This window comes from Agelaius phoeniceus, chromosome 13 (genome assembly GCF_051311805.1).
Source record: "Agelaius phoeniceus isolate bAgePho1 chromosome 13, bAgePho1.hap1, whole genome shotgun sequence".
NCBI lineage: Eukaryota > Metazoa > Chordata > Aves > Passeriformes > Icteridae > Agelaius > Agelaius phoeniceus.
Window position 1 is genome coordinate 12235474 of NC_135277.1, and position 27906 is coordinate 12263379.

A 27906-nucleotide genomic window follows, 5' to 3' on the forward strand; every position below is an offset into this window, starting at 1 on the left:
AGGGCACACAATGACTAGAAACTGCAAACAATCTCCTCCTGTACAGATTTCCCCGATTCTCTCTAAAATGAACGCTAGGTAAACCTTTGAAAACCTGGGGTAGCAGAGTGGAAAACACTGCTGACGTGGGGAGAGGACTCAGCAATAGCTGAGCTTTGCCCTTCTGGGGCAGCAGTCATTTGCATGTACAAGATAGTTGATGAGTATCATCTGGAAAGTCCAGTCTCCCTTACGTTCCCTGGCAGCCTTCCTGGAGATTTCATGATACACTGACTTCTCTCATCTAGGGGCAGTGCTGAATATACAGGATGCACATTCATCCTTTCTCCAGTCTTCATCAGATAAGCATGGTAAAGGGCACCTTGCATATTACTGACACTCTAAAAACCTACAGCAAAGTAAAGAAAAACACAAATCAAGGTAAGACAGTTGAGAAACTCAGATCTTCATCAAATGTCATAAAGCTTCATTTCCATTATTAAATATATAGCTCAAATATAATCAAATGCTTCTAACTTTATTTCTCTCAATTACACAGTTGAACACTTAGCATAAACTGTTCATCTGACTGTTTTGTTGTAGGAATACACACACGTATTGGAAAATAGTCATATGCCCAGTGTAGCATTGCTAGTAAAACTTCCTATGGCCACCTAGTGGCCTACATGGAATTGACCTATGAAAAATATTTAGGATTACATGAAGATCCTCTCATCTAAAAATAAAACAAAAAGTACAAGTTTCATAGATTTTGCATATATTTGAGATATAAATACTAATTTGTTTGCACAGTACATCCTTTAACACAATTTGAGAAATAAAATGGGGGAGGGTGCAAATTTTATGTGAGGAAAACTAATAACAGAAAGCAAAATTAAAATGGCCCTTAAGGAAAGAAAAGAAATTGAGGGAGCAAAATGTGAATTGAATTAATGATTGGAATGAATGAGTAAATAAACAATCTGCAGTGTGGTTGCAAGTGTTATTAAATCTGGATGCGAGAAAAAATGGAAAATGGTACCATTAAAGAGAAAAAACAGCTAAATGCTTGCATAGTATGAAATGTTATGGAAATTCACCTGTTGTCCCCATTTTCAATAACTTAAATGAATATCACTTAAAACAGCACACAGATTAAAGACATCTGTATATATTTCAGATTTCAATATTAATGCCAAAAATACATAGTATGATTTTACATAGGATTTATGCTACATTAGAACACTAAAGACAAACATCACTTGAGTATTAAATGAAACATTAAATATTAAATAACTGAAAAATAAAATAAAAAGTGTAAACACTAAACTAACTTGGGAATTTGCTATTGCAACACATCCAATGAAGTGGTTTTAAACAGTACAAAAAGATTAGATTTAAGTATGTTTCCAGTCTACTTGGAATACACAAAGCTCATTCCAGAAACCTTTTAAAAACTGGTCCAGGATCACACAGAACCTTCTTTCTCTTGAGCGCTATTTTTATTCCTTTACAGACTTAACTTTATACTGTTGTCTCTATCAATCTTTGCTTGCAAGAAGTACTCAACAGTAAAATGAATACTTGAGTTTGCCATTGTTTGCTAGCATCTTGGTGAAAACTGAGGATTTGTTGGAGATTCAGTGTAAGATTTGAGTTCATATGCAGCGCCGCTATCAACTTCCATGGATTTCCGAGAGAATAGGAGCCTTACATCTCTGTGGAGGTAGATCTTTCCAGATTTAGAACTCTGGAACCTGAAAAGATACAAATATCTCTATTACCTAAACCAAGAAAATAATCTTTAAAAATTATTAAATAAAATGCACTCTTAAACCATTTAAGGCCAAAACACATTTGAACAAACAAAATTAGTCAGTTAAAATGAAAAGAGAAAGAATATCCTAACACTTTCATTCTGCTTTGTTTCTTTTGACATTTAAAGGTTCTGTTCCTAATCACCAATGCAGTGCACAGCTTTTAAAGTGGCATGGAATATTTGAGTTCACAGTGCCATTATGTACATTGAAGATTAAAGTCCTCAGAAATCAGGAATGGCAAAAAATGCTCTTCAGGGAGCACTCCTAAAATGTCCAAAGGGTGGCCTAAGCACACACACAAAAGAACTTTCAACTATATACAAATTGAATATGCATTTCAAGTTCCAGCAATCATATGACAGATCTCATTGCTCTCTTTATGAGTGTAACACCAGGAAGTTTACTACTGCTTTACACCACACTCCAAATATAAGAGCTTGCCTTGAGAAGCGGTAGGTACTGGGATCTCTGCAGACAGACAAAAAGAAATTTTTTTGCACAGACTAGAAACATTTCTAAGAGACTGCAGTTCACTGGCCCAATCACCAAGCAAACAGTGGTCAATTCCTCAGCCCATTCATCTTTTTTGCTGCAGCTAAAGACTGCCTATTTAGGTCCTCCAAGCCTGCAGGTATGTGCCAGTTCCACTTCCCCTGGGTACTAAAAACTGTGTTTAGGGAGACAAGATCTGCATTTCAGAGAACTGTATTCTATAGTTTTCATGTGGCAGAACTCTGATTTCCTTCTCTCCACCAGAAAAAGGCAGAAGAGGCTAAGGAGCATTTCTTACAGCAACTGAATTAATGTCAATACCACTATGCCACAGAGACAGAGAAATGCTATTGCTGCTGTAGCAGAAACAGAAAAGGCATTGCTGTGGTCACAATGAGATGATACCATGGCAAATGCTGAGAGAGCAGTGCATGCTGTGTTATCATGTATTACAGTTTGCACACATTTTTAATAGGCTTTTACATATTGACCCCATTGAAGCAAAAGCAGTATCTCTAGAATAAACCTATTCATAATTGGACTTAAATTCTGAGCAGTAGAAGAAAGACAAGTACAGAAGATCCACCAAGGCTTCATGGTCTGAGGAAGGCAGGTTGCAGAAATGGATTCTGTGGCACTGTTCTGTTCAGGAGTGGTTCAGAATAGCCTGTAGTCATCCCCACAGCCAGACAAAGGCAAACTCTGTTCTCCTAGATACAGCTGTCAAGGACATTAAATGCAGCAGGGTCCAGCAGAATGCTCCTACTGGCTCCCACAGAGATCTCATCCATCACTATTTATTTGCTCGGTGCTGTCAGTGTGAAAGCCCTTTACCTGATAGGCAAAAGGGAGAAGACACTACCTTAAGAGAAGACTGTGGAGGAGAGCACAAGGAAGAGTGAAAGAGATAAGGGACAAAGCAAACACCACAAACAGTTAACTCAGAATCTAGCTCATAACACATTTTAAAAGGAAAAAATTTAGTGAAAGGTCTATTGCAGCAAAAGTATGATTGAAATGAATTCCTATAGATCTAGTTATCAAAGCACCATCATAAAACAGATCTCAACTCCCATTTTACACACGGATCTTTCAGAAGAATTATTAGCATGGTCTATTTTTAAACTTCTCAAACTTGTTCTTTTCTATGAGTGATAATCCTGCAAGACTCCTTTTGCTCAGTAAATAGTGGTTCCCTGCAACATGACTTTTCTGAGCATGACATTTCAGAAAGTTTGAAGAAGGATAAGTGTGAGATAGCAGCAAAGTTCAAGGGATTCTTCTCATCTCTGCATCCCTTATCTATTTTTTTTTTTCTTTTAGACAGGTCTACCCTAGTAATTGGGATTTAGAAATGTTGCTTTTTATACATGCAAATACATTGGAATAATCGAGACAAACATTCCCTACATCCTTGCAGGGTGGTGATGGAGTGGCCAGCATGGGACTGACTCTGGAGCTGTGACAGTTCCAGTAGTTTTATGTAAAGAAATTTTAAAATCCCAACACAACCAAGGTCTCTGACAGATGGTGTCCTAGGAACAGTAACAACAGACACATACAGGAATAATTAAACACACAAATATCAGATGCTAGAAAGTCTGGCAGAGGAACTTTACTGAAGAAATGACAAATACAAGCACTAAGTCCCTATATGTATTTTATAAGCCATCACAATTCACAAAGGACAGAGTAACTCATGGAAACAGAATAATCCTGAAAAGCAGGATAATCATGAAAACATATGTAGCAAGATGTGTTTTGTAAGTGAAAAAGACTATACAACACAACCTATAAAATCTGTAAGTAAAAGCATTAGGACAAGGATAACAATTTCTAGATAAGAAAGAATTCTGAGAGACCAGAAAGATCAAAAGCAGCTAGTAAATCAGTAATAGCAGGTATCTTCAGCTTCCACCAATAAAGGTGTATGTCACATCAGTATTTTAAAGAAAGTTTCTCAACACCTTGAGGAATCACTATTTTTAACAACCAGTTTTAGGCTTACCCTCCACTGAGCCCTCAGTAACAACCCCTGTTTAGCTGTTAGGCAACAGCAACTATGCTCCATGCAATTCCTGGCATTGTGTCAGTAACTAAGGCTGTTGACCAAGCTTTAAAATCTTGAAAAATGCTGAGCTGTGGGCAGGTTAGCTGCTTAATTACTTTTTACAAGGGTGCCAGAACGTGACCTAGAAACCCACAGATGGTCATCATCCCCATAACGCCAGGCAGAAACGAGGCACAAGCAGAGCTGAGCTCACAGCTCTTATGCTCAAGTAGATTTAATTACAAGACAAAAGGTCATTGCTTCACATGCAACAAAAAAATTATCCCTAAAGCATCTTCAAAAATCAACTTAAACTGCAGGTGCAACTCTTGAGGGTTTTTAATAACGAATAAAGCTCTGCTGTGTGTGCAAGCTACATTTGGTGTCTCAATCCTGTAGCTGTGGGTACAAGTACAGTCTGATGGCATATTGAACAGAGCCTCAGCCATACAGAACTGCATGCAGAAGCTGCTCACACAATAAATCTGACACTTTAAAGACTGTTGTAAAAAATCTGCCTGCCAATGTTAAGCTCCAGACCTATGCAAGCATTTTTGCTGAATTACCACTTGAAAAGGAGCTTTCATAATGTGAGTGCTGACAACTGTGATTAAGGCCTGCAAGCAGATGTGACCACAATGCAGCTCACTGGTGGTGACTTCATTTGTTTTTTTAAACAAAATTTCAAAACGTAAGCCTAAGATGCTTGTGCTCAATGACTACTGCAACTAAAACTGAAAGGCTGTTCTAAGTCAACTTGAGCTACAAACAAAAAGAAATCTGAATAGTTAGAACTTTTTAGGTTTGCGTAACTTTTCAGTAAAGCAGGCTTGAGGAAACTTTCCTGCTTTTAAAAATGAAGCTTTAAAACCAACTTACACAAACTAATATACTACTAAGATTTTTTTAAGCCATCCTAATTAAAATCCATCTTTAGTAAAGAAGGCTACTAAATGGACAACTGAATCTTTTGTAAGACCCTAAGTGCTCAGTATAATAAACCACAAGACAGATCAACATAAGCTACTTTAATATTTGAAGGAGTTCTGCCATTCTTACCATTATGAGAAAGGACCCAAAGCTTGGGCTTATCACTGAAGAAAAAACTTGTGGCATATCTGTAGTTATTCACTTTCCAAAGTAAGCAGCTCGGCATCATAATTATGATTTTGGTTTTCCCATCAGAAATGGATGCATTTCCAATTATACATCATAAACCCATGAACTGATCTCTACCAGCGGTCTGAAAGCTGAGCTGAATTGTACAGATATCTCAAAATAAGAAGCATCAGAACTGCAACATTTCTGTCTCTCAGCAGGTATCAGAAATAGGAAGCACTTAAAATAAGACTTCTAGTTGTAACAGATGAGAGAGCAGAAAGCAGGTTTGCCTTCAAATAAAAGTAATTCCTGATTCTGTCAACACGAAATTTACAAACAACATTAAAGTAGAAACTGAAAGGGGACACAAGACCACTACTCTTCATGCAGGTATGCCAGCGCCAGCTGGCCACAGATTTTACCCACCACTGCAGCCAAGGCCTGTCCCCAGTTCCTCTGCACAGGCAGATCAACATTACACCTGAACAGAGCCTTCCATTGGGGCTACACACTTTTTCAGAATTTGCCCCAAAAGAAAAATTTTAGAAGGTGGTTAGGTTAGACCTTGCAAGTCAGTGTGGCATGAAAGGCTGAATTTCAATCCAGGCTGAATTTCAGAATGAAAACACTGTTCAACAGCCTTCTCATGACACTATTTTCACACTCCAGTAAACCAACACACTTTTTATGACTGTCAACTTCCATTTAATGGGAGAGTCTGGCTTAGAATCACTGTTCTAGACAAGGTTGTGTTTGAAAAGTCTGTTGGATAGAAATCAATGCCACTAAATAGGAAAAATAATATGCACCAGAAATAATTGTAAAACAACAGAGAAGGGTTAGGTATTTGATTTTGTTCTGCTTGCTCACTTCAGAATGTCAGCTGCTGGTGGGTTTCCAAGTGCTGCAGTGAAAGCACTGGGTCTGTGTGTACAGACATTTCTTGCTACAAAAACACACACAAAAAGTCTGCAAACTGCAGGAGGACAGAGTATATCCATCATTTCCCTTTGTTTCCAACTGCAGTTTCCAGAACACCCCAAGAGCAGCAGCAGTGTCTAGTTCCAGGCAGTGCTTTGTAAATCATTTAAGGAAGATTGAGTGAATATTTTATAAAGTGAAAGGCATCATCACCAGTATTGCATCATGAAACAGGCATTTACATTTTTGCCACTAAACACTGTATTTTTAGGAGTAGCTCAGACCATTTTTCATGTTACAAGCTATTCTGGTGAAGAGGCACATGTGAAGCACACCAGGCACATGTGAAGCACACTTTCCCTTCAGTGATCCTTAGTTCTGGCTTTTCCCATGTAAGATCCACTTTCACTATTTCCTGTAACCTCAAAAAAAGTGCATTGATTCAGCTAGAACAATTTCTGTCTTGCTAAGAAAAGGCTTAAGCTTTATAATGCTATACAACATACTTTAATGCCAAGAGAGAGCTTTATGTTATATTTCAACTTTGTTTCTCCCAAAGACAACCCAAATTATTTATTACTTCTTCTTCCTCTACTGTCTAGCTTAAAGACAAAGTTAGCATTCTTTTTTTTATTTTTTTCTTTTCATTCTTTCTTATTTCTGTGTACAGAAAGGCTGACTGGGAAAGAAATTACGAATTAAATTTTGGCAGATACTTTTTTGTGGTTTTGGCTTGGGTTTGTTGGGGTTTTTTTGTTTTATTTTGGTGCTATAACTTCAAGGAGCTTACCTCAGATGTATGAGGTAGCGTAGTAGCCTTTCTTCAGTCTGGTGACTGTTTTCTTTATTGACAGTTCTCTTGATTTCTCGTCTCACAGGAACAGAAAAAGTTCTTTGCCGTAGGAATGTTTGATGATTAGCTGGCATTTCTCTCAAGTCATAGATCACCACAAACATCTTCACCACAGTTTTGTTAGGGTTAAATAAGGTCTGAAAAGACAAACAGGTCAATACAATACTCTTTAGAGATGACGAATTTTTTTTTAGAAGAACAGTAAATCTAACCCAAACTCCATCTGTCAAAATAGTTATCTATGCACTTTGTTTCTGTGCCATACAGAAACGTTTATGTAAAGACATTGTGAAGCCTTTCTGGTTTTCAACACTTCAGCTGCCAGCAACTCCCATTTGACTTATATTATAATTATAATGCTAAACACAATCTAATCTGAATGAAACACTAGTATATGACTACTCTTACTTTGCTAATCAGCATCCCCGTTTTTGTTTATTTTTCCAGTCAGCTTTTTGTCTACACTGTTTTCCAGACACAATACACTCGCAGGAAGCACAGTGGTGGGCTCCGCTTTTAAACCTGAAATTATGAATGTGTTATCTTGGACTGGGTTCTTAAAACAAAGAGTCAGTTCACTGGTTCTAAGCAATGACTGTGATTTACTTTTTATTACAAAAGTAAAGGTGGTGTTAAAATATTACAAAAAGTAGATACAATTATTCAATCTTAATTGCTTTGGAAGAATTTCAGGATTTGGACTGTGGCCTAAGTACTTCCCCATGACTTTTTCAAAGCCACAGTGTCCCCAGGTATTCCAAATCTCCTGGAACTGATTGTAAGACTCCTCAGCACACAGAAGTGTTCAAAGATTGGTAATCTCTTTTGCCCCACACACAGATTTCTACTTTGAATTACTACAGTACCTACAGAGATGCACATTTCCACTTCTAGCTTCATGCTCATCTCCAATAAACTCATCTGTGCATGACTTTCTGGATATTTGTGGTGTCAAGGCACTTATCTGCTGAGTACGTACCACTTGTATTGTTCCTGAAGGCGGTACCCGATAACCCCTTTTACCAAGGGACTCTAAAGTAATTACACCCTACAAAAACAAAACCCATATTTAGGTCACAGAGATAAACAAATCAAAATGTTCTAGTCATGTAATTGCATTAATTTGAAACATAATCAGTAATTTATAAAAACTAAAAATAGAGAAAGCAATACATTTAAACAATGCAGTTAAAAAATCAGCAGTAGGGGCCTTAAAGATACTTTGGCAGACCATTAAAAGCTGTGCAATAAGAGGTACATTCTCCTCTTGAAACAAGATTCAAGTTTTCACATCTTCTCCACATCAGGGAGCTAGGACAAAACAGAGCTTTCTTTTCAAAGCAGCTGGGAGGTTAAACCGAAACATTTGTCCCCTCCTTTCCATTTCTATATCATCTACAATTGCACCAATAATACTCCAAATCTCACAGAACTCATTTTTGCTTTTCAAAGGCAGCAGATGCACTTAATCTTCCATTCTAATCCAAACCTTAGGGAGAATGACATCTGCTTTTGCACCAGCTGTGATGCACAGAGCAGCCCCGGGTGCCCCACAGGCGCTGTGAGTGCCGAGGCCACGCTGGGGGCACTGCCACACGTCTGGGCACCCTGCAGGTCACCAGGGCTGCACAGGCCTTCACAAACCCAAACCAAACAACCACCAGAAACAGACCCCACAGCAGAGAAACTAGCTATACAAACAGAAACAATGTTTCTGATGATGGAGGCACTACACAAATGCTGTATTAATCCTGGGAGACTCAGCCATAATAGCATATTTGGAAATAGCATGTGGAAAAGTCTGAAACAATGAAACCCAGCTAGGAAAATAAGCAATGCTACTTTAACCATTTGAGGAACACAAGAATCCCTTCACCTCCTAGAAAATCACATGAAATAATCTAGAAAGATGACAGCAAAAGAATAGATACTTTTTGTAGTGGTTTAAACCTATACAAGTTTAAACTCAAAGCAATTACTTAAAACTCTAAGCAATTTCATTTTCTAAATACTTTCCAAAACAAAAGGTCAGAAACGGTAACTGCTATGAATTTAAAATTTAAACCTGAATACTGGGATACTCAGATGTTCATTGCTTGACTTCCACATTTAAACAAACCTTTTACTGTATATTAGACAGACGTACACATATGAAAATCTCTAAAAATTGGACCTGTCACCTACACAAAATTAAGATTCCTTAACATGTATTCAGAACAAATCCAGCCTCTGATTCAATGTCAGCGTACAAGACACTATTTTCTTTTTACAGAGGAGCACTTTTAGACATGCAAAACCCATGTGGAACAGAATTAGCACCCAGAGACTGAGAACACAAACACTGCATGGCTGCAAATATCAGCAAACCATGCAGCCTGTGAGGGTGCTGAGTGTCACCACAGCCCTGGCAGTATCAGCTTTGAAAGAAAGGGCTGAGTAACTTCCAAGGCTAAGGTCTCCATCAGCCCCTTGGCCTGCACCTAAGCCACTCTGCAGAGTGGTTAGTTGCCCAGAGCAGCTGCTTGTTTGGACAACAAAATGTATCCTGTTAAGTCCAGCTATTGCCTCACTGCTATTTTAAGTTAGATGGGTAAAAAGAGATGTTGGGGGTTGATCACTGCAGTGTGAGGGGAGACAAATACATTCAATATCCCAAGATGAGAACAGCTGAATGGTGGGGCAGAGAAGTAGAAGGAAAAGCACTAGTTAGGGAAAAGAAGAAGGACAGGAGAACTCTGTCATAGGCAGTTGAAAATAAGCCAGATCCCTGCAAATCTTTACTTTCTGAACCCTCTACTCACCAAGCTCTTGCTCTTCACCTCCACATATCAGAACTTATTTAAAATAAATCCAACCACACATTTACCATGTAAGGAGAGGGAGCATTGTCATCTGAAACGCTGTAGAATGACACCTCAACTGGCAGAGTCATGTGCGTGGGACAAAAGACTCCACTTGCTCCCACCTCTGCTGTGAAACCCTCCACGACACCCAGCGGGTCCAGGCGGAAATTCAGGACAGATTCCTGAAAAACAAAGCACACACAGCTTAGCTTGGGATCACCTCAAATAAAACAGAGCATAACTTCTGTCAGAAATTCTGTAATCAGGAAATAAGTGCAAAAGCCCACAGAGAACTTTATTGCAGCAGGATATATGCTTGATTTTCAACATATACTATCTGAAAAAAAAAAATTAAGCTAGATTATGTAACCTTCCCCTACAAATTCAACTCTGTACTTCTCAAGACAGTACAATATAACCCTTTAATGCACTGGCTAATAGCTGCTGTTATTGGATATGCTACATGAAGTGAAGAGCTGAAGCTTACACTTCAAACACATTCTGTTTAACACACTGATTTAATCCAGCTTTTGTGACATACTAAGTAGACTGTAAGAGTGAAAATGTAAATCCTTTTTTCTAGGTAAGTACATTATAAACATGAACAATTACAGGTTATTAAATCTCATTTATGGCAACAGAACATCTTCTAACTTGACCGTATGGGAAACAAAAGCCTAAGCAACTCATTGTATTTGAATCTCTGAGACAGAAGATGTCTGGGGCATTAAATAAGTGCCTTTAGAGCTGGAAATGAAAACAAATTTTATTCAATTCAGTCAGGAACTTCTACGTTCTAATAGTGCTGGAATTGTTCACAGTAATATACTTTTAAAAGCAGTACAGAAGAGTAAAAATACCACAAGAATTCTAGAGAATATGCAATACCTCAAAGTTTCCCAGAAGGCTCAGACTTGTTACTGGGGGAGCACTAGAACTTAGAAATGGTTTCCCATGGCTGTCTGGATCACTGTCTTTGTTTATACATTGTTGTGGGCTATTAAAAAAAGACAGAATAAATATAAAGGATAAACATGTTTGCTTTTGTCTTCTGGGTATAAACAGCTCTAGAAAGAATAATTTACTTACTGTACTACAAAATGTTATTCTAAAGAAGTAACAGTTGAACATTGCTTATTAATACATTAGCAGAACATTTTCTAGTTAACTGAAAAAATATTTTTACCAGCTTTACATTACAAGGGATAAAGACAATAAAAATTTGTTCTTTAGCTCCATTTGCAGGAATCAAAATATCATATTTTCTCTTGTATGTGGGTACTTTTGTCTCATATTCTCATATGAGATATGTCATATTTTCAATATCAAACTACCATACCAAAAGCTGTTTATGTTAGATGTATTAATGCTTGAAAGGTCATGATTGGCCCTCTTTAAAAGTCTGGCTCTCTGAACAAGTGAAGACAAAATGCTTAACACGTTCAACACTAAGAAAAAAACACAACACAAAAATAACATTGGTTTGAAGGAGAATCAACAATTACTAGCTTTTCTGTCTGAAAACTCAAGTGTATCTGGTAGCATATCTACCTCTGCATGGGACAGAATTCATTCTGCCAGCAGCTCTCATTCCATGGCTATGTCCCAGAGCTGTGCTAACCTGGAAACTCCCAGGGCAACTCAGCTGCTGAGCCTTGTATAAAAATGAGGATTCTTTTGAAAGCATTTTTTGTCTTTGCTAACATGCTTTGCTTTTGCATATAAATATATATACACATTATGCCTCCCTCAAAAATCTCAATGTTTCTGGTAAATAAAACATACCTTCTTGCAGACAGACATTTCAACAATGAAGAATCCAGATCAAAGCACCCAGACTGTGTTTTCCTTTGAGGAACCTCAACAAGGAAAGAAGATGTTAATTTGAAAACTGAACTGCTACCACAGACAATTTTGCCAAGTATGCACATTTTGCCAAGAATTTTCATGACATTATAAAATTACAAAAACAGAGCAGAGAATGTAATTCCTATACATTTTAAACTTAGTGAAGAAAGTTCTAGGATTATTAATGATGACACTGTAAATTCTTAACAGGAAGTATTTCAATAAAGACATTCAGGAAGCTGATGTCTCTTTGGAACAGGACAGAACATTACTAATAAACAGGCTGTAACAATTTCCATCCAATTTCCCTGAAAATATGACAGCCTTTACAGGCAAGGAAGAATAAAGCATCCCATGTGTTGATTACAGGACATTGCTACTTCAGTAGCTTTAATAGGAACTGCCTGGATTTTTAAAACTCCAAACAACCTACCAAGAACTGCAATACTTCCCCAGTGCTTGCCTTATCACAGCAGCTTTGTTCACTAAGTCATTCCATAACACCTCTGGTTACCTCAGTAACCTCACTTTGGTAACCTCTGGTTACTGAGGTAACCAGAAGTTAGCAAACTGTTCACAGAAACAAAGGCTTTGGAATAATGGGCAATCAGGTGTTAAAAAGGAACACAAAATCCCCTAAATGACAAAATGTTAACTTACACTTAAAACACTGATCTTCAAAATGCTTTCTTTTGTGCTCTAAAATAGCACCAAAGCATTGTTTCTATCCATTTTTCAATTTAATGCCACCTTTTGTTAATCTTGATATGATCTCAACAACTACATCTTTAGTATTTTCTTTTCCAAAATTATTATTCAGCCTAATTTACATGTTAACTCTCATTTAAGCATTAATTTCCACTCACAAGAGTATTCACTGTGACACAAAGTCAATACACACCCTTCACCGAGGTATTCTGTCAAATTTTGTGCCATGCACAGACATTAGAAGAACAAACAGTCCCTTTCTCAGCTAAAAGAATATCAAGAATAAATAACTTACAGGACTCGACAGCAGAGGCAGTCCAGTTCTGGGATGAAAAGCCTTGGTTGAGGTTCCATCCAGGGATCGAAAATTGTGTTTCCTCCACGTATTTGTGTGTTTTAGAGGTGGTGCTTTCTGCCAGCAAAACAAATTTACTGAGCTTATCAGTGGGATATTTCAGTGACCTATCATGGTAACACTCTTGCTGTAAGGGAGAAGACTCCTGGCCAGGTGGATCTACAGCACACTAGCATGGGATGAAACATGCTAGTGTGATTTCAGCAGAAATTCCCCTTGACTCAATCTACAGCTACCACAGACTGCCCCAACAGATGACATTCCATACTCAGATGGGTGCATTTCTACAAACCAGGGTGCCTCCCTGCCCATGGAAACAATCATTGATAACTCTGTCACCATGAGGGGAAGAGGACAGTTAGTCCTTCTCCATGTTAAACTGATCAAGTTTAGGGGAGGCTCCACCAGCCAAGTTACCCAAGTTACCAAGTTATTCTTGTCACACAGAATCATTTGACAGGTCACCTTGTCAGCTAGGCCATGGCACTAAATTGTTTCTTAAACACCTCCAGGGATGGTTCAATTGTTTCTTGAACACCACCTGGGGAATCCATTCCCATGCTTAACCCTTTACATGAAGAAATTCTTCCTGAGTTACTTCAGGCCAAGACTACAATGGTAATACACTGCTACCTGCAAGGTCAGGCTGAAACTCCTCTTCATGCTGGCCCCCAGCAGACAGAGGGTACAAGCTCTGTGACAAAGGGCAGCTAGAGGAATTACTGCCTGTTCCCAAATGTACTTACCTGTACATCTGGGTTCTTCTGCCGCTCACACTTAACCACAGTGTCTTCTGCAGGTTTCTTCTGAGAAGTGCTTTGAAAATCAAGGCCTGTTGGGTCTTCATTCTCATCATGTGCAGTTTTTGTTTTATCTTGTTTGGTTTTGGTTTTGAAACTATCATGGTCTTTATTTAAATAATTTTCAATACTAATAAGTTGTGTATTTTGCTCATAAATAATTGGTTTTTTGGAGTCTCTGTCTAAACATTTGAGCTCATTTTTGTGCAAAGAGTCAGACACCGGGATCACGGTTGCTTTTTTTGTACCTTCAAGTATTCTGCATTTTTCTATCTGTATATTATTACAACTGTCTGTGCCATTGTTCTCACTAACAACTGTTCTTTCTTTAAGTTTATTTGTGCAAATCTGTTCATCAATGCTGCTGGGATTTGAACCCTGTTTAATTCTATTGGTTATCTGGTCTTTCTGTGCATAACCAGAATGTATTTCCAATTTATCTGGAATTTCAGATTTGTTTTCTTTAATACATGATGATGATATGTGAATACTACTAAATGCATGAGAAGTTTTATTTGAAGTCTGATGAAATGAATTTTGGACAGCTTCACTGGGTTTTGCTAAAACCAATTTTCTTCTTGCTTGAACTTTTAGAGAAGTCTTCAATTCTCCATCAAACCTAGAAGGACTGATAGGAGTATCAGGTGTCTTTGTCCCTGATTTACTGCTGTCTTCTAACAAAGAAAATTTTGATTTAGCAGAAGAAACAGAAGACGGTTCCTTGCCTTTCTTCAGCAAATTTTCATCTTCATACGTACTTCGGAAAATTTTTGACGTGACTGGAGTAGCCTCATGCACTTTGAATGGATGTCCAGCAACATGGGAAGTAGCTGGATCACAATGGATCAAGTGCTGGGCAATCCTTGCTATCACCTCCTGGCGTTCCTGGAGCAGGGAATCAATCAGAGGGTTACCCTCCCCTGCCGACGGACGGCCACAGTGGCTCCCTGGAACACGGGCATCGAGCAGGGGGACCTCTGGCACTGCTCTAGCTTTGCCTTCATCACCATCCTCCTGTATTGCATTGTCTAAGTTGGCAGCAGGAACAGGGGAGCTTTCCTTGCTTTTCCTTGGCAAGTTTTCCTCTTCGAAAGTGCTCCGAAAAGCTTTTGGTGTAGCTGAGATGTTTTCATGTGTGGTGAATGGACGCCCAGCAACAACTGGTGAAGTAGCTGGATCACAGTGAATCAAGTGCTGAGCGATCCTTGCAATGACGTCTTGTCGCTCTTGAAGTAAAGAGCCTATCAAAGGATTGGTTTCTCCTGTGGGCTGATGAGAGCAATGACTGTTTGAAACACGGGAATCCACCAGAGAGTAGGATTTAAAAGTTCTGACCGGTGTTTCACGAGCCTGTGTCTTATTGTCTGCTGTGGCATTATAGCACTGAACTTTAGACTGCGACGCCCCAAAGTCAGATCCAAGTCCGGTAGATGGATAAAGTTTTAAATTTCTAAAAGATGTGGCAAATTCAGGCATCTTTTTTCCATTAAGTAGGCTTTCAGGTGTCATTGTCCATGTCTGCTTCCCACGAAAACGCAGTGGACTGGAAGTGCTGCATTGCTGAGCAGCACTGGGATCGCTGCGCTGATGGAACTTCCGCTCTTGCATTTGCTTTTCATAAAAGTTAAGGTTGGTGTGAATACTACAGGTCAAAACTGGGTAGTTGGATTGCCTGGGCAGGGACTGGACGCTGACCCTCAAGGCCACATTGTGAGAAACATTAGGAACAGGAAAGACATGCTCAGTGGGTGTCTGGGAGAACGTCCATTGCAAGTCCACATCTGCAGCGCTCACCCTGAAACAATACCAAAGGGCATTTACAAAAATAGCTAAATGAAAAGTGTTTATCTACTTTCTAACAAATATCTAAGAAAAAGCACTAGAAACATCAGCAACTGCTGTACTTTGCACAGTACACAAATCCTATTGAACTGCCAAAGTACCAGGCCAACAATATGGCACCTTCTAAAAGCAAGCAGGAAACAGGAGAGAAGAATGCTTTTAAGACAAGCTGCAGCAACCTGCAAACAGCAACCAGTTTTTTTCCATTGCAGGCATACCTGTACAGGATGTTTCGGGGAACAGCACCATGTGAAACACTCAGCCACGCGCTCAGCTGAGAGAAGAAAACAAAGGAGCGAACTGCCAGCAAAAGGGTCTTCTCTTCAATAAATCGATCGCCACTCCTAACCATTTAAAGATAAACACATGAGTGTTGGTAAGAATATTCAGAGACCTATTAGAACTAGAACATTGTCAGATCTTTGGTCAGAAAATAAAATATAGCTAAATCATGCAAAGCAAAAGTTCCTCAAACATTTTGAAGATTCCAGAGCCTGATTTGTTTTTATGCACATGAAAAAATTTGACATAACAAATGTTACATGTTACTATTTGCAGCCAGGATCATTTCATACTCTGCACTGCACAATGTGCACTGCAGAAATTTTGAGTATAAGATGACTAAAATTGCAATGCTTCGATTTCACTAGCAAACAGTGGTTTTCTTAGATCAGTCCTCCTGGCAAAGAGCCAGTTCAAAACCACTAACTGATTACTTTAAGGACTTTAATAGGACAAGATTCTTGCAATTATCAACTAATCCTCATATCCAACTTACTGTCGAGGAACTGGCTCCAAAATCCACCTTTCTAACAGCAATGCATCTTGTTTGATTGCAGGATCATTTAAATCATTCCCCTCTGTGGTGGGCCCTTCATCACTATAGCAACAGTCTGGAAGTAGCATCACTTCTACCATGATTGGAATATTGTTCTTCCACAGAAGCATAACCTCAGATCTGGTTCGCCTGGCCTGACGACACTGAGGGAAAGCAAAATGTCAATATACATAAGCCATAAAAATACTAGCTAGATTACATCTAATTTAAAAGCACAATCCAAAGTACTAGAGAAAGGTAAGGGTCAAATTCTGTTTGGTTCCACCAAATTAGAAATAAGATTCCAGAGCTATTAAATGAAAAAATAATTAACACCTCCTTTACAGTTGTCATTTGAGCAGCTTTCTTTAGGAAATTTAAAAAGCTTGTAAAAATGCATTTCCCCAACCACTGCACTTTGCTACCTTGTAGTTACCTCTCCACAATGCACCCTCTTGGGTAGACAGACTCAAGCAGTATCTTTATAAATTCTGTGTCTTGGAGCAGGCTAACTTCTGCATGAATGTAACTTAAATTCCCACAGTACTTAAGAATTTTTACTTGAGAAATGGAATGCTCCAACCTTACTCCCAAATAGGCTAGATTTGATGTGCTTGTGATTTTTGGATCACTAACTTTTCCAGAACACCTGGAAAAGCAAAAAGTTAGGCAAGTCAGCCTACATTTTCTCAAAAGAAACCCCAGACCAAGAATACTAAGTATAGTGCTTGTCATTTGCATAATAAAGATTCAAACAGGCACTGCATTCAGGTAGTCATGCAGAACTTCATGTTCAAGGATAAAAGGCTTAATGATCTCTCATTTTAGGGACAGATCTATTATTAGCAGGATACCAAATTACATACTCATTTAAATGAAGGACTGCCAGAAAGCCATTGTTACTCATGCTGAACTGTGAATCCACTGTGGGGTTCTTGGCTGACTTTAACCACAGGAGCAAGGATTTGTGACATGAAATGGGTGCCAGCACCATACCTGAGCCAGTTTGTCGCTGCATTCATGCTTAGTTGTGGGTGGCTGACTTGACTGTGCTGGTGGGCAGTGAAAGCCCTCTGTCCTGCCCTTGATGGAGTACTCTGGTGTCCGGCCCTCCGTGATCAGCAGGGCCAGGGAGACCAGGAACTCCTCAGCTTCATACTCAAAGTATTCATCCAAAGTATCTGCCATTTCAAAAAGACAAAAATTAATGACATTTGCTGGATAACAACTGTTGGCTGACCCTGCAGTTTGTTTCACTCACGCTTGAAATGAGAGTGAGCTATGGGAAATGGATCTTTGTGTCAGACTGGCTGCATTCCCCATAAAACCCACCACTCCCCACTCCAGCACCACAAAACAACTTTCCTCATCTCATAATGTTGTCATCACAAACAAAGAACTTTGTTTTTCTACAGCTTTTCCCAAAGACAAAATGTTTCCTGGGCTCTTGTTGGAGAAGTCTAATGACAGTATGACTTGGCATTGTTATTATCATCTGACAGATGGAATAAGAAGCCACAATATATCATAAAGTAGATTAAAAATTGAAGAAGAAGAAATATTTACTTCTATTATGGAAAAAGTGGGACACAATGTTCTTTAAGATTTTTATTGCAAGTCCCTCCTGCTGAGAGCAAGGCTTACTTCAGAGGTCCATTTTTAGTTACCACTAACACATAGGAAATGTTCTGAAGAAACATACAGACTATTCATTGTTTTGTACCACGGTCAGTCTAAACTTGTGCAAAGAATGAGAACTCAACAAGTCTCTGTAGACAAAGCAGCAGCTGGCATTGCTCTTCATGAAGAGCCCTGGCACACTCAGTTCCTGCAGAGTTAAGAGGCACCATTTTATGGTGTTTATATTATAGAGCACCCTTCTCCTCCTCCTCCCTCATCACGAGGATGTCACCCATCATTCAAACAGATTTAAGTACAACCAGATCATGTCGTTCCCCTCATTGCTTCAAAACACTTCAAGTTTCAAAATTATTTAATTACTGAAGAGGTTACAGAAAACTCTCTTTTCCATGAAAGCTAAAATACATTCCCTTCAAAGTCTATTTTAAGAGCAGCAAAGAAAAGCGGGTGGAGGCAGGGCTGCCAGCAGTTCTTTACCTTTATTTTGATGCTTTAGGGGAACAAAAGCACCTGACATCTTCACAATTTTAGCTTAAATGTCCTATGTCATCCACCAAAACTGCCACAGGGAGAGAGTTAATTTCTATTCACGTTTCAATTATCATGCATAAAATACCTTTCAGAAGACTTTTTTGTCTTGGTCCCCTCATAGCAGAGCATTTGGCAAACACTACACAGGCAGACTTGAGAGATGCACACAAGAATGGATGCATGAAACAAAAGCTCCAATTAAACATGCAATTATCTGCATATGCAAATCATGAAGTGTGTACAACTAGCTTTTGCATGTTCATATTTGCCTAGCCCAGGCTTGTACACTATGGACCCCAGGGCTTACAGACTATTCAAAGGGATCTACACAAGGTAAGTAAGAGAAGTCAGCCCACTGCTGAAGAAGAGCCAGAGGACAGAGGAATTACCCTGGAGGACCCCATATGGCATTTGAACAATACATTAATTCATCTGGCATAAGTTAAAATGGTCATTCACCTGATGGATGGCAAAAAATATCTAATAAAGGGTGCATGAAAGATTAAAGGAATGGTAAATAACAGAGAAGACAAGCCTCTGAGGTAGTGATATGAGTCACCTACAAAATTAGGCACCTGCACTTTTTTTTTCAGCTGGAAGTCTGGTAAACAATAGGCAAGTCATACCTGGGAATAGGAAAATGGAATTTAGGAGGACTCTGAAAAGGATTTGGATATACAACAGACAAAACAAATAATTGCAGCATTATCTTGCTGCTAAGTTAATCTTTATATGTCCAAAGCCCATGGTAATTTCAAGAAAGTCACAGCATGAAGGATCACTACTGGAGTATTTTGCATACTCTGACATAGAAGTTCATCAAAAATCTAGAAAGTCTTCAACAGGAGTGAAATTAATTTAAACAAGAATTGTCTCATGCTTAGCAGACTAAACAAAACTAATTCACCCAACAAAAATCTGCAAGAACTGTTTTTAATTAAAATACATAAAAACACGTATGATTTTTAAGAAAAACTGTAAAGAGAGTCTGATCAAGATCAGCATGTGCACAGTAAAATGTGATACCTGAAAATTTACACTGGAGAATTTTAAGTGGCAAGTACCAGTAAAACAGACATGCCCTTCAATTACCATTAGCAGCTTACCAGATGAAGCAGTAGTTTCTATTATTTAGCTCTCTTTTAAAGAAGATAACCCATATGTTATCAAAATCTTTTGGATTGACACAAATTAATGGGCAAATCCTATGGCCTGAGTGCTTCTGCTGAGCAGTTAAGATTTAGGCAAAAAAACCCCACCTCTTTTTTGCATTAAAAAGCCTCTGATACCAAAGCCTATATTGGCTACCTAAAGTGCTCAGTGCCTTCACAGAGCTGTCACAGGTCACTACAAGGCATAAAGAGTTTAAGATGTTCAGATGAAAGATCCAGTGAATAGCAACTAAGCAAGATCTAGTGAATAAAGCCAGGTACATATTCTGAAATAATCATCACTCAAGAATCAGACTACATACACAATATTGATTTATGTAAACAGATAAAGCTCACTTCCAAGTTCAATTTACAAATACTGCCTCTGGTTCTGTATAGGACTTATTATTTCAGAAGCAACCAGTTTCTTGCCTTAAAAATAGAAGAGAAGGCCCAACTAGCTAAAGAGACATATTTATATAGTTGTATTGGCTGCAGTTACAAAAACACCATGTTGTTTCAAAATAAAAATGGCATCACTAAAAAGCCTGTATTGAACTAGGAAATGCTGCAGCATTATAAAGACAGGGCCAGAACTTTAAAATTATGTCAGCAAGGGAATCAACCAGTTATTTGATCTGGACTTAAAAAAAATTAAAGCACAAACAGCAAGAGGTATCAAGAAATATATTTTTCCTACAAAGTTCATGTGGCATAGTATCTTTTTTTAGCTCCACTAGATTTATATATCATTTAGCAACTTCTAAGAGTTTTTATAAAGAAAAAACCCTATAACCATTGAGAAGCTTTGTAATTGTTCCTATACAACAGACACAGATGATGCAAGTTGATGTAATTGAGGACAAGGGTAGAATGACATTTATAGAAACAGCAAACTCAGTGTTTAGTTAAAAAAAGTCTTACTGTGTGTGTGCTGTAACTGTGTGGTTTGTGTATGAATCAGCCCAAGGACACATCATATATTGTGTATAGAATAGCCTCAATCCTATAACCTGACTATACAACTATGATTATTGTTCTGCTTCATTTCTAGCACTGCAACATGCCAAGTATATTATATAGCATAAAATATACATCTCTGCACTGTCTGGGGTTTATTCTCCTTAAAATAGCAAAAAATCCAGTTAGCTGACACAAGTAAATAAGAATTACAGTAATAAAGCACTAAGCCCTCTAACCAATACATTATAACTAAAGATTATTGACCAGGTGGGCACAAGAGATAGCAGCAGGTGTCAGACTACTTTAGAAGGAACAAAGAGAAATTTAAATTTAGACTGAAGCTACTGTGCATAGAGCAAAGCATACAATACTGGAGAACTGAATATACAATACTGGAACTTTGTTTTCCTTTGCCTCCTGCACATATTAACCCCAGCAAAGACTGATTCTCTACAGCTTCTCAAAAAACAGAAAAGCCCATTTAACCAGAAATGTCAAAGAGTCTTCAAATCCTTGTCCTCCTACCTCCACTACACACAGGTGCATGAGCACTGGAATACAGAATAAGAACCCACAATCCCCCCCCCAAACTGAAATTGGCTGACATCCTGAAACACCAATTAAGGTAAGTTATGTGGTAGTAGGGATTCACAAATCCACTTAACTGTAACCCAAGGACTCTCTGAAAACTTCAGCTAATTGAGTTATGCTTAGCTGACTCCTTTCCCAACTAGGTCACGCTTGTGCAGACCAACTCCCTTCCCTTTCCTATCACAGCTTTTTCTGTAGTAATTACAGAAGATGTTTTCCTGAAATACATGTTTTAGAAGAGCATTTAATCTGTTTTCTAGGCTCAGGCCAGGAAACAAAGACATTTGGTATCATGTAACCCATTGTGTTCCAGGTGCCACCAGACGATGCATCTGGGAGCTGCCACCCTGTCCTGCCTGGGCACAGCAAGGCAATAAAAGGCCCCAGCAGAGCCTCTCCTGCCCTGTGCTACCCTCCCATCATGACCAGACTGTGATACAATCACAATCTCTCCTAGTCCATGCTTATTTTCTTGTCCTAGAACCTCTCATACTGCACTGCTCACCACAACTGTCGACCAAACTCATCCTCTTCTCAGAAAAAGAGCTCATTTTTGCAAAGAGACTTTCTTCAAAGAAAGACAATTTAGTTCAACTGAGAGTATCCTTTAATCCTGACCTTTACTGATTGAGGGCTACTTCCTTTGAGAGTCCATGAAACAACTAATAATTGTCCTTGAATATGCTCCGTAACAGCCCAGACCTTTCCTGGGAAATCTTTAATAATGGATTTTGAAGGCTCCTGATTAAAAGTAATCACTTTCCTATTTTACTTAGAAAGTTGAAACCCAGTAAGCAAAATACTTAACAAAAAATGGGCTGCATGGTGTAGCCTGTTGGGATTCCCAGCTGATCAAGCCCTGCTCCTGCCCTGCACCATGGCACAGCTGCCCACATCTGCCCCCTCTCCTTCCTTTCTCAAAGACTAAAAGCATGGCTTAAATATTTGCATTTCTTTGTTGTGCTTTCAGTACAGGCAGTCCCTAAGGAGACACTTCAGTCCAAGGGTCCCATGGCAGGAGTCAGGTACACTGGAGGAGAAGGGGCTGCACTGTCAGCACTCAGAACCCATCACCTCCCAGCAAGGGCAGTGCCCTGCATTGAAAAAATTACAGCAAAAGCCCTTCCTGCAAATCAATCAACTCTGAGAAAGTTTTATATCTTGCTATTCCAAGAAACAGGTTAAAGGTACTTCCACATTTTAAGAGTAAGGCAGGGATTCAAGAAACTACTGTAAAGGAAATGAAACACAACGTAAACCTTTGACTAACAGCTTCTCTTCTGGAATTAGAAACACCTACGGATGCTTTGGTTAACTAATTCCACGTTGTGCTTCACTTCAAAAGAAAGTTGCCCTTGAATCCCCCAAATTCAAGATTCTCTAAATGAGCAGTCATGTTGTGTCTGCATATTACAAACCCATAATTATATCTGAAGTCACACGCTTCAAAAGCTTTGTAATATTAGGAGTTTAGGTATAATTTAAGCTATCAAGAGTTAAAGTTATGAGATGGCCTACTTTTTTCAAGAAACAAGCTATTAGTTTTTTAAACTCAAGCAAATACAGTGAACTGGTTACCTTAATTTAGGAAGAATCCTATACAGATTGACACACATTGCCAACTGTCTTACATTCTTATGGGTCGAGATCTTTGAGCTCAGGGGCAGTCATTGTGAAAACATGAGGAGAGTAGCACCATAATTCATCTTATTGTTACTGTTTGCTTACTTTTTCCAGGGTGCCAAACTGAAGCACTACCTGGGTATCAAAGCAGTTCAGCTGTAGGCAGAAAATGGCAGCATAGGAATTTATATTAGAACTGATGCATACCTGCTATTCAAATAAAATAACAGTATAAGCAACAAAAAGCTCTGGTCCTACTTAGTTTCACATAAAACAGAAAGAAATTCACCTGCCTCTGTGTTGTTATGCCAGTTTATAATCAGAAAAAACAACCAAAGCACACTATCTTGTAAGTTAGGGGGGTTATTTAAAACTTAAGATAGAGCTATGTGGAGCTGATGAAGTTATTGCAGAGTTGCAGAGCAGTAAGAATCAATCAGTGCCATGAGCTGCAGAGCAGAGTGCAGTGCTGCATTAATTCCCTGGCTGTGTGTGTATCACTGCTCATCTCCTGCACGTTCCTGCTGGATGCCTCTCACAGCACCCAGGGCTCATCTCGAGGCAGCTTTACTGTAAATAGAGAGACTGGTTTGAAAACTGGGCTGGGGGAAAAAAAAAATGTACAATTCACATTTTACTAAAACTTATTCAGGTTCAAACAGCTTAGTAAGTACAGACATAAAATCCATTTAAATCCATTTAAAGCTTAAGTTTCTTGCAGTCATCACAGAAACTGCTCTCTGGGAGTGTAAAAGGTAGACTGTTAAACTGATCTGGGTGTTCCCATCTTGCTTCCTGCGTTTTGGCTGACATCCTATTTTGCCATCACCATGCTGCTTACTGAGTCACTTCTCTCCGTCCAACTGTAGCTTCTATTTTTATCTAAGCAACAACAGTTTAATGTGCTTCTTTTGATTTTTTGGCATTAAACCAGAGTCTAGATCCAATATTTGCATTTTGATCAGGGAAACTGGATTTGTATTCCCTTAAGTGGACAAAGAAAAGGAATAAGAAAAAATGGTATCAGCTGAATCATTTTTTGCTCCACAATGAAACCACAAATTGTAAAGTAGGTCAATCATTACAATTTCAACATTGGGATTTAGTAGAAGGAAAGCAATACCTGAAAACATCAACTTTGAGGCTTATTTCAAACGTCAATTCACCAAAAGTTGCAAGAGAACATGTATAATGTAAAATACAACTGCCCCACTCTATCCTGACATGGGTAAATAAATACTAAAATATGAGTGTAAAGCTGTAAGATTATCAGTGCTGCAATGGTTAGCAGTTTAAAAATAAGCCAGTTGTGGGAAGAGAACATTTTCTTTTTGCTGACCCCTAAACTAAAGGTGCTCCTTTGTACCAACATGCTACAACTGGACAGGTCCTGAAAGCAAAGAGGACTTGGCTCAGCAAATGCCCTTAAGAACACATCAATTTCTGTTTTCCTTTATATTACTATTTCCTACATTGTGATTACATTAAATGTGACTACACAAAAAAGCTGAAGTTATACTACAATGAAACAAAAATGCTTAAAAGGAGCAGACCCAAGTAATTTCCATTAATTCATCTCTAGGTTTTTTACATTTTTGCCTTGTTTAGCTGATGCTCTGCCTAAGCTAGCAAATGTTAGAACAAACTGCATGACACAAGGCACCTATCTGAACAAAACAAAAATTTAAATCCCAACAAAACAAAAGGATTTCTGTCAGCTGTTTCTGTTCATTTCTAAAAGAAAATAATTAGGAGAAAACAGCTGTTTTAGAATTAGTGTGTGGTGTTGAGTATAGAATAGACACTTGGCTGTAACTGGAAGAGAACAGAAGGTTTCTATCTGGCCTTCACTCACCACCAATGCAGTGATTTACTACCCTGGTAAATATGCTGATAGAAACTTTGCAGAATTATCCTGGAGATAAATTTCTGTTTTAAATTCCACCCTAGTCCCAGGGGGTAGCAAGGGCAATGTGGAGGTCAGACCTAGGCTAACTTCACAGGCACTGGCACCACAATGCAAAATCCATCCAAATTCTCAGTTTGGGGAGCTGAAGGAGCCATGTGTCACCCTAGAACAGAAAGCAGCACACTTCAGTTTACAGAGTATGTGAGAATCTCTTCCTCAGGTGTTTCCTTGGCAAATAACTGAGCATTTTTTACACTAAAACACAAATTTTCCAATACAAAATTTCTATGTACATAATTGGTTTCCACGCTTCCCTCACTGGTATTGATGATTTCATCAAGGCTTTCCCAGCCAAGGGAACTTTGGAGATGGGAATGATGACCACCTTCATTATGGCTGCTCATTAACTCAGGAAGGAGCTCAGCAGCAGCCACATGGCTGAAGACACATGGACTGAAGGCTTTCATCAGCTTACTCTATTTCACCTTAGCTGTAAATATCATTCTGCAGTGACTCCACAGCTGCTGCTTTCTTTTCAAATGAAACCCAGTGTGTGTTAACAATGAAAAAGCACATCTATTTAGCTAATCCTCACCTCTTCCTGAAGGCATATCATCCATGTGACAGTTGCAATTGAGAATTGGGAAGTCTAACTCCCAGGCCAAGACATCCTTCCCATTAAACAGGTTGATGGCAGCTCTGCATTAAATTCCAGCTGTGACAGCATTTTTATAGTACATAAATAAAAGCGTGTGCCAGAAATTTTACTTCAGGCCCCACACACAATACAGTACAGGATGACATACATAAGTTTCAATTTTAATTTGTTTAACAATCCAGCCTGACAAAGATTCAACTACTTGCACACTTCTGTACTGTTTTATACAGAGATTGGTTTAGAGATGGAAAGCAGTAATTTGTGACAATAAATCACTTCCAGATGTTACTGGAAAACAACAGAGACCTTTTAAAAAGTCCTGCAGTAGGTATTTCAGTGCCTATGAGAGCTGCACGTAAAAAAACTAGATGTTTGCACCTTTTGCTGAGCAGATTTTTGCTGAAGTGACACTCAGTTTATGCCTCTGTAATGTATCTTCACAAAAGACACAAGTATCTTTGGGCTCAGCATTTACAGGAATGAAGTGTTATTCTTGCCAAATATATTGGTTTCTAAAATTTCCCCATTAACACCAAAAATTTTTCTGTTTGGGGTACTTCATGTTTTATCTCATCACCTTAAATACGTATTGTACTTAGAAACTTTGGCAATATACTTTCAAGTGTTCTTGTGCTTCTTTTTCTATTCATATAGATAAAATAACACTTCTTTTCTGAGGAGAAATAAAAAGTAGTTTCAGCTTTTAAAAGGATTTTGAGCAAATTGTTTAGAAGAGTCACTTAGTGCCTGACAAAACCGCAATGGGAACACAAAAATCTCGCTGGGAAAAGCCATCTCCACTCTGTGTGTGCACTCTGGTTTACACCCACCAGGCACAAGTTCTTCTTCCCTAAAACCATTGCAAGGAAAAGAACTGTTACATCATGTGCCCTTTGCTTCAGACCATAGTTGGACTTGTTGGAAAATAAACCAGAGAGTGGAAAGTGAGAGCTCTGACTCACTTTTGGGTGGAATCAGCAGGCATGCCACAGCTGCTGGAGTCAGGGAAAGCCCCTGGTAAAAGTACCATGTTGACTTATGGGATCACACTTTATGGAAACCTTTCACTGAGCATTCAGCCTTCCACACAATATTGTTGCCAAGGCAAGTGAGGTTTCATAAGCACCAAAACACTCAGCCTTCCACACACTCAGAAAACTTTCAACAACCAATACTCAAACACTCATCTCCACACTGTGATCAGGTGCCAACGGGCCTGACTGATGGTTTTTGAAAACCATGCTACTGACAAAGCTCTTGTATGCTGAAAATCTCCTCAAATGATACCTATCAGTATCTATTTTTAATAGATATTGCAATTTCTCAGCTTTACTGTGGTTACAAAAACCTCAAACAAAAACAAACCAGAGAAGACTGTGGGACATGGGTGGGCAGAAGTCTACATGTTTTTTTTAAAAAAAAACACCTAGTCCAATTTTTGGTGAGTCTATTCTATTAAAAGACCACTAAAAAAATAAAACCAGACAAACAACTCTCCCATGCGTGGTTAGTATGTGATTTCTTCAGGGGCAAGAATTTTGATTATTTACAGGTAGCACATTTTAAAAGTTTTGGTTTTGGTTCTTACATTACAAATTGGGTAAGAGTGTAAAATAGGTGCTATCGGCAAGTCACCAGTGCAGCAATAAACCCTGCACCCATGGAAAAAGCAACCCCTCTCCCTCAAGCATGGATAACACTCAATTTCAAATATCCTGTGTCTTAGAGGAACCTGTAAAAACCATAAAGTTATGAATGAATGCCAGTACTGTTACCTAGGTCAGCCAATGGCCCTGATCCAGATAAATGAAGGTTAATTGGTGTTATTTTTAAATTCTAGAGAACATGACAGTCTGTGCAGTTTTCCATGGGGCTGAAAAGACCTCATGGGCTAGGAATTAAAAATCTGTAACTGCTTGGGCAGTAATGAACTTGTAGTTCAATACAAATCATCAAAATAGTCATTGTACATGTCTAGATGTATTTCATCTGGGCAAGTACTGAATTGCTTGATGTATGCAGTTTTTCTTTCTCTTGCTTTCACCCAATTTGAAGACTTGACAGGATCTAGCTGAGTACATTTATCTTGTTACAGATCAGACTGACCTTAAGATTTAAAAAAAAAAAAAACAAACCAACAATCAGACTAATGAAACTCTAGAGCACCAGACCTTGGAAAGTACCTTTTTAAAAACAGGGCTCACTTGAACAGTGAAATTTCAAACAGCATACTTGTTTGCTTACAAAATTTAAGTGTCTGCTTTCCCTCTCCCCTTCATTCAACCATCCTTCCAGGCTTGCACTGCAGCTTTGAAGGCTGCCAGAACCATCCAGCCACCGGGCACCTCGGAGAACAAAACAAGCTTCTGACAATCCCAGACGCAAGACACTCGCACCAAGTGCCAAAATT

At 38.7% G+C, this 27906-nt stretch overlaps 1 protein-coding gene across 6 annotated transcripts in view; it reads right to left on the bottom strand.

Annotated features, from left to right (window-relative positions):
* Positions 1-496: 496 nt before the first annotated feature.
* The window catches only part of ATOSA (atos homolog A), a 48537-nt gene continuing 21127 nt past the window's right edge, over positions 497-27906 (bottom strand). For 3 of the 6 annotated variants that reach the window (XM_077185630.1, XM_077185628.1, XM_054642177.2), the window contains 11 exons: positions 17426-17610; positions 16391-16593; positions 15831-15956; positions 13717-15565; positions 12911-13027; positions 11845-11918; positions 10948-11056; positions 10083-10241; positions 8196-8264; positions 7154-7353; positions 497-1736 (listed from right to left, as the gene is read on the bottom strand). In XM_077185630.1, the coding sequence (XP_077041745.1) occupies positions 1583-1736; positions 7154-7353; positions 8196-8264; positions 10083-10241; positions 10948-11056; positions 11845-11918; positions 12911-13027; positions 13717-15565; positions 15831-15956; positions 16391-16593; positions 17426-17610 (3245 nt within the window). In that variant the 3' untranslated portion in view covers positions 497-1582. Of the gene's footprint in view, positions 1737-7153; positions 7354-8195; positions 8265-10017; positions 10242-10947; positions 11057-11844; positions 11919-12910; positions 13028-13716; positions 15566-15830; positions 15957-16390; positions 16594-17425; positions 17611-27906 lie in introns of those variants that run through there. The other 3 variants (XM_077185629.1, XR_013184176.1, XM_077185631.1) reach the window with 3 other exon arrangements.